Raw genomic sequence first — 11,379 nt, forward strand, 5'->3', positions numbered from 1 at the left:
TTTTTTTTTTTTTTTTTTGAGACAGAGTCTTGCTTTCTGTGTTGCCCAGGCTGGAGTGCAGTGGCATGATCTTGGCTCACTATAACCTCTGCCTCCCAGGTTCAAGCAATTCTCCTGCCTCAGCCTCCCAAGTAGCTGGGATTATAGGCATATGCCACCACACCCAGCTAATTTTTGTATTTTTAGTAGAGACAGGGTTTCACCATGTTGACCAGGCTGGTCTTGAACTCCTGACCTCAGGTGATCTGCCTGCCTCGGCCTCCCAAAGTGCTAGGATTACAAGCATGAGCCACCGCACTTGGCCTGTTTTTTTGTTTTGTTTTGTTTTGTTTTGTTTTTTTTGAGACAGGGTCTTGCTCCGTCGCCCAGGCTGGAGCGCAGTGGCACGATCTCAGCTCACTGCAGCCTCTGCCACCTAGGTTCAAGCGATTCTCCTGCCTCAGTCCAGAGTAGCTGGGATTACAGGCGTGTGCCACCATGCCCAGCTGATTTTTGTATTTTTGGTAGAGACGGGGTTTCACCATGCTGGCCAGGCTGGTGAAAGCAAGATCTTCAAGAAGTTATTTGTCCTCCCATGTTCATAGCAGCATTATTCACAACAACCGAGAAGTGAAAGCAGCCCAGGTGTCCATCAGTCAGAGGAAAGGATAAGCAAAATATGCACACACTCACAATGGGATATTATTCAGCCTTCAACAGGAAGGAAATCCTATCACATGCTACAGTGTGGAGGAACCTTGAGGACATTATGCTAAGTGAAATAAGCTGGTCAGGAAAAGGTAAATCCTGTATGATTTCACTATATAAGATATCTAGAGTAGTCAAATTCAGAGAGACAGAAAGTAGAACCCTGCTTGCTGGGGCCTCGAGGGAGGGGGGAAGGGGTGGTGTTGAGTTTCAGTTTCGCATGACGAAAACGTTTTTGGAGATGATTGGTGGTGATGGTAGCACAACACTGAGAATTTACTTCACACTACTGAACTGTCTCCTTAAATTGTTTAAGATGGTCAATGTTATGTGTATTTCACCACAATTTAAAAAAAATCACCAGGGGCTGATGCCCTTTAAAAAGGCTCTCCAGATGGTTGCTGGCCCATGGGCTCTTCTTTGAGAGTATTGAATCTTAACTCTTGGGTTTCACTCTATGGTAAACAAACCAATAACAACAAAAAAAGTGTGGCTCGTGTGCTGAAACCCCAGCACTTCGGGAGGCTGAGGCTGGTGGATCACTTGAGGTCAGGAGTTCAAGACCAGCTTGGCCAACATGGTGAAACCCCATCTCTACCAAAAAATACAAAAATTAGCCGGGCATGATAGCACATGCCTGTTGTCCTAGCCACCGGGGAGGCTGAGGCGGGAGGATTGCTAGAACCCAGGAGGCCAAGATTGCAGTAAGCCAAGATCATGCCACTGCATTCCAGCCTGGGTGACAGAGCAAGACTCCATCTCAAAACAAACAAAACAAAAAGCAAAGTTGGGGGGAAACAAAAAAGGGGGGACTCTCGCCAAGTCTCAAGGATTAAGAAACAACAGAAAAAAAAAAAAAAAGAAACAACAGAAAAAAAGTGGTCCCATCTGGAGCCAGGATGTCCAGCCACGTGTCCACTGAGTCCCTACCCCGGTGCCTGGACCCTGCGGTCTCTGGGCTATCCTCCCCTCTGGGGAGGGGAGATTGTACAACCTCAAGCCTTGCAGAGTGGAGCAATGCCACATCTGGCTTCTAGAACCGAAACAAATCTGGGTCACTTTTGAAAAAAGAGAGTTAGAAATTGGTCTTCCCTTACCTCCCCTCACTGTTGCCCTGGCCCTGCAAAGAGAGGGCACCACTGCCCTCCATTTGTAATCTATTGGGCTCATAGGCACTCAGACCTAGAAGGTGCATGGGTCTTTATTTTACAGATGAGGAGACAGAGGCCCAAAGCAGGGAGTGCAAGGAGCAGCGCGCATAGGGTCACACAGCTGACTGGGAACGGAGCCCAAATGCACTCTGGTTCTTTCCTTTACACCCCTCCTCCCAAGAAACAGCTGTATGCTGGAGTCCCACAGGCAATGAGCAGGGCTGTCAGCTTCAGCATCTCTGCCTCTCCTGCAAGGAGACAGGAGAGTAAGACGAGTGACTGCCTGGAGGGGCTGCAGCCAGATAGAGGAACATGGCCAGCAGGTGAAGTTTCTCTTTAGGTATCTCTCAACATTCCTCTGCCCTTCAGCATCTCAGGTCCTCCTCAGCACAGAGCCCCGTTTCATGAACTCACACTCTGTCTCCGAGATGGAAATTGGTGCCTTTCAGGGGTTTATAGAGAGTCCAGTGCTGAGGATCAAGAAATGAATCTCAATATGTACAACTATTATGGATCCATAAAAATTAAAAATGGAAAAAGTAAAATAAAGCATAAGAAATGAATCTCAGCTTTTGGAATGCCACTCATCATAGCCCCTAACTGAGGGAGAGATTTCAAGGTTATTGCTAAGGAAGAGCATTCCTGAAGTCCTTAAATCATGATTCCCAAACTTCGGTTATTCATATTTTATCTGCACAATTATTACTATACCTTGCATTCCACTTGTACAGATATTTAACATTTCTTTATATCACCTTAGCTTTTGAATTTAGCTTACATTATTTTATTATAGAATCTATAATATAGTATTATATTATTTGTACATTAAAAGGAATTGCTATCACTACTGTATGTGGAACACCAGATTCACTTGCCATAAATAGAAGGTAGCTATAAAAAGATATAAAGGGGCTGGGCACAGTGGCTCACGCCTGTAATCCCAGCACTTTGGGAGGCCAAGGCGGGCAGATCATGAGGTCAAGAATTTGAGACCAGCCTGGCCAACATGGTGAAACCCCATCTCTACTAAAGATACAAAAAATTAGCTGGGCGTGGTGGCACACGCCTATAATCCCAGCTACTTGGGAGGGTGGGGTAGGAGAACTCCAAGGTCAGTGATACACTGGCAGGACACACTGGGGGCCTCACAAAGGAGAGGGGCTCAGCAAGAGAGCCTTTGGGGGCAAGGAGAGCCCACCCTTCACTCCTGCCTCTGGCTCTTCTCCGCAAAGCCCAGGCATTTATTTTTTTTTTTGACATAGGGTCTCACTGCAGCCTGGACCTCCTGGGCTCAAGCAATCCTCCCACCTCAGCTTCCCGAGTAGCTGGGACTACAGGCATGTACCATCATGCCCAGCTCATTTTAACTTTCTTGTAGAGATGAGGTCTCTCTAAGTTGTCCAGGCTGGTCTCAAGCTCCTGGGCTCAAGCAGTCCTCCCACTTTGGCCTCCCAAAGTGCTGGGATTACAGATGTGAGCTACCACACCCGGCAAAAGTTACTTTTACTACTCTGGTTGAATCACTTAATTTTCTGTTTGGTCATTTGTAAAATGCAGCTATTCTGGTTATCCCACAGGAGTGCTGTAAGGACAGGACTGAATAATGAATAGAAATGCATTTTTTCCACCATGGTATGTGATTGTCATGGGTAATTAGCACTGAGCCCTGGTGGGTGAGTGAGCTGAGGGACTTTAGGGACAGAGCACAGTGTGCACAGAGCCCTGGGAAGACACAGGTGCAGTCGGTGGCCTGCAGACCCCTTCCATTGGATCATTCCATGTGAAGGGGAGTCGGGGCCATTTGGAGGTAGCAGAGTTCTGAGTGGCAGCCAGGCCCCCAAATAAACCTCACTACTCTGGCTTTTTTTTTTTTTTTTTTTTTTATGAAAAGGAGTCCCCCTCTGTTACCCAGGCTGGTGTACAGTGGTGCGATCAGCTCACTGCAACCTCTGCCTCGCAGGTTCAAGTGATTCTCCTGCCCCAGCCTCCTGAGTAGCTGGCGTTACAGGCTTCCGCCACCACGCTGGCTAATTTTTGTATTTTTAGTAGAGACGGGGTTTCACCATGTTGACCAGGCTGTTCTCAAACTCCTGACCTCAGGTGATCCACCCACGTTGGTCTCCCAAAGTGCCGGGATTACAGGCATGAGCCACCGCACCTGGCCTCCTCTGGGTTTTTCAGGAGAATCTGCTGCCTCTACTGCAGCCACGCCTTTAAAAATTGGAAAAACCAGCAGGCAAGAGGTTGCAGGTGGCTTGACCAACCTCCCTGTGCCCTTCTAGGTACCAGGATCATCTATGACCGGAAATTCCTGATGGAGTGTCGGAACTCACCTGTGACCAAAACACCCCCGAAGGATCTGCCTGCCATTCCTGGGGTCACCAGCCCTTCCAGTGATGAGCCCCCCACGGAAGCCAGCCAGAGCCACCTGCGTAATAGCCCAGAAGATAAGCGGGCAGGCAGTGAGTGTCGGGGCTTGGCCAGGCTCTACCTGGGGAAAGGGAATGTATTAGCAATACCCTGGAGTCCATCCACTGGGGTGAATTCCAGGGAGGAGGAATGACAGGGACTCTGCCCTACCCTCTAAGGAGCAGCTCAGAGCCCAGAGGGTGAGAGTAGGGATGGGGAGGTTGAACTCCTCATTGATAGCAACTTTCCCCCTGAAAAGGGTCCAGGCACCTCAGGAAAGGTGATCTGGCACCTTTGGGTCATGTAATTAGTGGGGAGTTTGTTTGAAATGGCAGTGGCTGCACACAGCAACTTTCATAAGCATCTGCCTCTGTATAATTGTCCCCGAAGCATTTTCACTTGGAACACACCCATGATGTTTGTGGTGCAAGGGACAAGTTATCAAAGACACAGTGTACTTGTCCTTTGGGAAATTACATGCCTACAAGATAAGAAATACATCCGGGATGCCTCTTGTTGGGTTGTTGGTTCCCTAGTGGATCTTTATGAAGGCAGGTAGAAACAATGCAGCCAGTTGTCTCTGCCGATTTGACATTTGGTAGCTGAGTCCTTCCTGCTGTCGCCACCTCCCAAGTAATTAGAGCAGCCACGCTGGTAGTGGTGTAAATGAATGCACTCTTTGTGGCATCTTGACTGGCTTGGCAGAGTGTTGGAGTTCTCTGCTGCAAGATGATGCAGCGTAAGCACTTCCAGGCAACTATACTCAGATTGGAACCTGCCAACCCTTCACCCGGAAGGCCATACCCCAGACCCAGACAGGAAGCAGCAGGGACCTCAGCTGGGCTTGCTCTGCTGACAGCAGCAGAATTCATCTCCCCAGGGCCTGCAGGACATGATTCATAATTCCCTTGGGAACCTCACAGTACAAGAGAGACAATAGTTGCCTGTGTCTTAGTCTGTTTTTTTATGGCTATAACCGAATACCTGAGAGTGGGTAATTTATGAAGAAAAGTGGTTTATTTCTTACAGTTCTGGAGGCTGGGAAGCCCAAGGGCATGGTGCCAGCATTTGCTTGGCTTCTGGTGAGGGCCTCCTGCTGCATCATAACATGGCGGAAGGCATCACAGGGCAGGAGGGGCACATGAGAGAGAACCAAGCTGGCTTTTTATAACACTCTCGTGATAACTAGCCCACTCCTATGGTAACCATTAATTCAGGAATGGGCTAATCTATTCATGAGGACAGAGCCTTCATGACCCAATTACCTCTTAATGGCCCCACCTCTTAATACTGTTACATCAGGGATTAAGTTTCTGTATGAATTTCAAACCATAACATTCCAGCCCTGGACCCCCAAAACTCATGTCCTTCTCATATACAAATATATTCATTTGGTCCCCATATCCCCAAAGACTTAACACATTGCAGTCCTAGCTCAAAAGTTCAAAGTCCAGAATTTCATCTGAATCAGACGAGACTCACAACATGATTCATCTCAAGCTTAATTTCCTTCCAGCTGTGAGCCTATGAAACTAAGCAAGTTATCCACTTTCAAAAAATAGGGACTCTCCCTGGCCCGTAAAAACATCAGCTGGTGGCCAGGCACAGTGGCTCATGCCTGAAATCTCGGCACTCTGGGAGGCTGAGGCAGGATGAATACTTGAGGCCAGAAGTTCAATACTAGCCTGGGCAACAATGCGAGACCCCATCTCTACACAAAATTTTAAAATTAGCCGGGCATGGTTGTGCATGCCTGTAATCCCAACTACTTGGGAGGCTGAGGCAGAAGGATCACTTGAGCCCAGGAGGTCAAGGCTACAGTGAGCTATGATTGTATAACTGTACTCCAGCCTGGCCAAGAGACTGAGACCCTGTCTCTAAAGAAAAAAGCAGAAACAACAAAAAAGCCCAAGTGATATAGTTTGGATATTTGTCCCTGCCCAAATCTCATGTTGAATTGTAATCCTTAGTGTTGGAGGTGAGGCCTGGTGGGAGGTGTTTGGGTCATGGGGACAGATCCGTCACAGCTTGGTGCTGTCCTCATGATAGTGAATGAGTTCTCTCCAGATCTGGTTGTTGTAAAGTGTGGGAGCGCCACTCCACCCTCTCTTTTGCTCCTGCTTCTTCCATGTGACATGCCTGCTCCCACTTTGCTTTCCACCATCAGGAAAAGCTCCCTGAGGCCTCCCCAGAAGCCAAGCAGAGGCCAGCATCATGCTTGTGCAGCCTGCAGAACCATGAGGCAGTTAAATCTCCTTTCTTGGCTGGGTGCAGTGGCTCACACCTGTAATCCCAGCACTTCGGGAGGCCGAGGAGGGTGGATCATCTGAGATCAGGAGTTCGAGACCAGCCTGGCCAATATGGCAAAACCCCGTGTCTACTAAAAATACAAAAATTAGCTGGGTGTGGTGGTGGGCGCCTGTAATCCCAGCTACTCTTTTGGGAGGCTTAGGTCGGAGAATCGCTTGAACCCAGGAGGCAGAGGTTGCAGTGAGCCAAAATTGGGCCACTGCACTCCAGCCTCGGAGACAGAGCGAGACTCCATCTCAAAAAAAAAAAAAAATTATTTTCTTTATAAATTACCCAACCTCAGGTATTTCTTTATAGCAATGAAAGAATGGCCTCATATACCCATTGTTGACCTGGCCCTCTGTCCCCTCTCTCCCCAGGTGAAGAGTCACAGTTTGAGATGGACATTTAAAGCACCAGCCCCTCAGGGCCTTCCTGGGAGGAGTCCCACCAGCCAGGCCTTATGAAAGTGATCACACTGGGCAGGCGTTGGCGTGGGGTCGGTCACCCCAGCCCTTTCTCCCTCACTCAGGGCACCTGCCCCCTCCTCTTTGTGAACACCAGCAGATACCTCCTTGTGCCTCCACTGATGCAGGAGCTGCCGCCCCAAGGGGAGTGACCCCTGCCAGCACACCCTGCAGCCGAGGGCCAGGAAGTGGACAAGAACAAACCCTTCCTTCCAAATGATGAGCAATTCCAGCCTCTCGCTGCTGGGGGCGCAACCACCCCTTCCTTAGGTTGATGTGCCTGGGAAAGTTCCCTCCCCCTCCTTCCCTAAGAGAGGAAATAAAAGCCACCTTCGCCCTAGGGCCAAGAGTTGGGCCCTGTCTGAGCTTTTTTCAACTCCGTGTGGTAACTAACACCAGCTGCTATCTGTACAGTGCTTCTTCTTTTTTTTTTTTTTTTGAGACGGAGTTTCACTCTTGTGGCCCAGGCTAGAGTGCAATGGCGCGATCTCGGCTGATTGCAACCTCCACCTCCCGGGTTCAAGCAATTCTCCTGCCTCAGCCTCCTGAGTAGCTGGGATTACAGGTGCCCACCACCACACCCAGCTAGTATTTTTTTGTATTTTTAGTAGAGACGGGGTTTCACCATGTTGGCCAGGCCGGTCTCGAACTCCTGACCTCAGGTGATCCACCCACCTCGGCCTCCCAAAGTGCTGGGATTATAGGTGTGAGCCACCACGCCCAGCCTTGTACAGTGCTTCTAAAGCATGGGCCTGTCCTTATTTGATTCTGACTCTGATCCTGTGGGTAAGTAAAGCAACTGTTACCCTTGCTTTATAGCTGAGAAGACTGGCACAAGAACAGGTAAAATAGTGCAGCTGCTGAATGGCACATGGGACTGGGTTTGAGTCCTGCTACTCTTTTTTTTTTTTTTTTTTTTTTTTTTGAGACAAGATCTTGCTCTGTCACCCAGGCTGGAGTGCAGTGGCATAGTCCTAGCTCACTGCAGCCTCGAACTCCCAGGTTCAAGCAATCCTCCTGCCTCAGCCTCCTGAGTAGCTGGGACTACAAGTTCATACCACCATGCCTGGCTAAGTTTTTTGTGTGTAGAGATAAGGTCTTGCTATGTTGCCCAGGCTGGTCTTGAACTCCTGAGCTCTAGTGAGCCTCCCACCTCAGCATTCCAAAGTGTTGGGATGACAGATGTGAGCCACCACGCCCAGCCCATACCCTGCTCTTCTTGATCTCTTGTTTTTCAGTGGCAAGGCAGCTGCCTTGCTTCTGGGCTTTCTCCCGCTTCTCTCAACCCCAAGCCTGTCGAGTTTGGCACCTTCCCCTCAGGGCCCATTCCATGCAAGAATCAAAGGGAAGAGCCCCTGCCTTGGCCAGTGTGGCATCTGATCCACAGTCACTCGACCTTTGCCAGCTGATCACTTTGTGTGAGCTGTCATGGGCGGCACAAACACAGACAAGCTTTCTGCCTTGAAGATTTCATTGAAATGTAAGATTTACCCAAAAGTAAAGGTAGCATAGGCTGGGCACAGTGGCTCAAGCCTGTAATCCCAGCATTTTGAGAGGCTGAGATGGGAGGATTGATTGAGACCAGGAGTTGGAGACCAGTCTGGGCAATGCAGTAAGACCCTGTCTCTATAGAAAATTTTTTAAGTAGCCAGACATGGTGGTGCACACCTGTGGTCCTAGCCACTCGGGAGGCTGAGGTAGGAGGAACACATGAGCCCAGGAGTTCCAAGCTGCAGTGAGCCACGATTGTGCCACTGCACTCCAGTGACAGAGTAGTGGCTTCATGGAGGTGATGCTACAGCCGGGCCCCGGGAATGAGTGGGTTGGGAGAGGCAGGAGCCCAGTGTTGCCAAGCTCAGATGGTCTTGGGGAGCTGGGGTGTTCAGGGACGGGACATCAAGTAGCCTGCTTTGGTCAGAGCAGGCAGTTTGTATGGGAGAGAATCACTAACAAATGGCCAAAGTAGGGTGAGGTTTCTGATGGTCTTGAATGCTAGCTAGGCAGAGATCTTTGCTGAGAAGCAACAGGAATTTCTCATTACAGGGTATGCTGGTGGGTGGATGGCCTATGAACAAGAGGCAGTGGCTGGCATTTACTTAACAAGCTCCGGGCACATAGCACTTGTCCACCTGCCATTTGGAGAGCAGCAGACCTTCAGTGGCCAAGTTGCTTTCTTGGCCTTTTCTGTAGCTGGGTTGCAGCACCCTTCCCTCACAAGGACTGAAAGCAGCTGAGTCCAGGTACGTGGTGATGTGTGGCAGGCCTGGCCTTTGGCACGTTGCCTCCAAGCACGCAGCAAAGTCTGTCCATATGGATGGAAAAGAGAGGCTAGGGATGGGCCACCACTGGTGCAAAGAATAATGAAAGCTTTAGGTAGGCTCAAAGGAGAGATTGGGTCAGCCTTCCCAATCCCTTAGCTTTCCAATAAAAGCATCTTGCTCCAAGGCCAGGCACAGTGTTTCCTGCCTGTAATCCCAAAGCTTTGGGAGGTCAAGGTGGGAGGATCACTTGAGGCCAGGAGTTCGAAAACAGCCTGGACAACATAGTGAGACCCCATCTCTACTACCAAAAAAATTGAAAAATTAGCTAGACATGGTGGTGCACACCTGTAGTCCCAGCTGCTTGGGAGGCTGAGGAGGGAGGATCACTTTAGCTCAGGAGGTTGAGGCTGCAGTGAGTTATGATCGCACTACTGCACTGCAGCCTGAGCGGCAGGCTTTAAAAAAAAAAAAAGCAGCCAGGTGAGGTGGCTCATGCCTGTAATCCTAGCACTTTGGGAAGCCAAGGTGGGCGGATCACTTGAGGTCAAGAGTTTGAAACCAGCCTGCCCAATATGGCAAAACCCATCTTTACTAAAAATACAAAAATTAGCCAGGTGTGCTGACACATGCATGTAATCCCAACTACTCGGGAGGCTGAGGCACGAGAATCGCTTGAACCTGGGAGGCAGAGGTTGCAGTGAGCCGAGATTGCACCACTGCATTCCAGCCTGGGTGACAGAGTGAGATTCTGACTCATAGAAAAAAAAAAAAAATCTCACTCTGACATCCCACCAGAGGTCTTGCCAGCCTACAGATCCATTTCCCTTCTTGGTCTTACGTCTCAGGGTCTAAGAGACAGGTAAATAAATCATTTAAAAATGATTTATCTGATAGTTCAGGGGCCACAGACAATTTTTCAGGCTGAGCATGGTGGCTCATGCCTGTAATCCAGCATTTTGGAAGGCCAAGATGAGGATCACTTGAGGCCAGGAGTTTGAGAGCAGCCTGGGCAACATGGCAAGACCCCTATCTCTATGAAAAATAGAGATAAAAAGAAGAAATAAAAGGAGTGTGCCCCTTTCCCACTGAGCAAAAGCATCCCCCTGAGGACCCCAGGTGTGTTTTGTCATTTTTGGCCGGGTGCTGTGGAATGGCCACGATCCACAACACAGTCCTTGTCCACAAGGAAGTTAAAATCTTGGGGAAAGCGAGACTGTTGTGGTCCAGCTGAACATGCCTGTGCATTGAGACCTAAAGCTCATAGAGATGCTCACCACAGGGGACCATCACAGTTTGGCCCCTGCCACCCTCCAGCATCACCAAAACCACTGTTTTTGCAATTGGGAAATGCCCTGACAACTGTTGGACAGATACCACATGCCAAGACCCAGAGGAGACAAATGAGTGTTTTTAGCTATGTTGTGTATTCTCAAAGAGCTTACAACCTGATCAGGAGACGAGAAGTACTCCAAGTAGTAAATGGTCATTGGAAATACAAAGCAATACTTATGTGCTTGTCCAGTGAATGGAGGGGAGGCCGTGCATGTCCCAAGTTAGAGGAATCTGAGGTTTGAGAAGCCTTCATGGAGGCGGTGTGGCTTGATAGGACTGGGATTCCTGCGTCATGAATGGCGTAAGGTACAGGAGCCCCCAGGAACAGGTGAGCTGGAGAAGCGTGGACGCGGTTAGGCTTTCTGTGCACAAATGAAGAGGCTGGCCTGGCAGTGGAGATGGGAATGGGCTGTATTGGGAAGAAAGCTTGACACCGTTGAGTGAGGTAGAGGGAGGAGGGATGTGTTAAAGGGTTCTGGTCCAGGAGATCCAGGCAAGAGGTCAGAAAGGAATTGCTGGTTTAGGAATTATGCAGAGTGAAGGGCAAGGAGGCCAAAGATGGAACCGTGGGGAATGTTCCCAGTGAGCATGAGTGGAGGAGTGTGGGGAGCTGAACTGCTGGTGATTTTCCAACCTCCAGGCTGCTATTGACACAGCTGTGGGTGTCGCTCCAACTTCCAGGTAGCCAGACAGGTATCAACCAGGCCGTCTTTTTCCTGGTGCCTTTAGTGCAACAGTTATCAAGATGACTCAAGGAATAGCCTAAGGACATGTGGCCAATCA

General features: G+C 49.4%; 1 protein-coding gene across 2 annotated transcripts in view; it reads left to right on the forward strand.

The window, feature by feature from the left end:
- EIF4EBP1 (eukaryotic translation initiation factor 4E binding protein 1) overlaps positions 1-7,352 on the forward strand; it is a 29,337-nt gene extending 21,985 nt beyond the window's left edge. Inside the window, exons 1-3 of one of the 2 annotated variants that reach the window (XM_026453979.2) lie at positions 613-779; positions 4,121-4,300; positions 6,917-7,352. In XM_026453979.2, coding sequence (XP_026309764.1) covers positions 659-779; positions 4,121-4,300; positions 6,917-6,948 — 333 coding nt within the window. In that variant the 5' untranslated portion in view covers positions 613-658 and the 3' untranslated portion in view covers positions 6,949-7,352. Of the gene's footprint in view, positions 1-612; positions 780-4,120; positions 4,301-6,916 lie in introns of those variants that run through there. The other variant, XM_023214560.2, reaches the window with a different exon arrangement.
- The last annotated feature ends 4,027 nt before the right edge of the window (positions 7,353-11,379 follow it).

The sequence above is a fragment of the Piliocolobus tephrosceles genome, chromosome 7 (assembly GCF_002776525.5).
Source record: "Piliocolobus tephrosceles isolate RC106 chromosome 7, ASM277652v3, whole genome shotgun sequence".
NCBI classification, from domain to species: Eukaryota; Metazoa; Chordata; class Mammalia; order Primates; family Cercopithecidae; genus Piliocolobus; species Piliocolobus tephrosceles.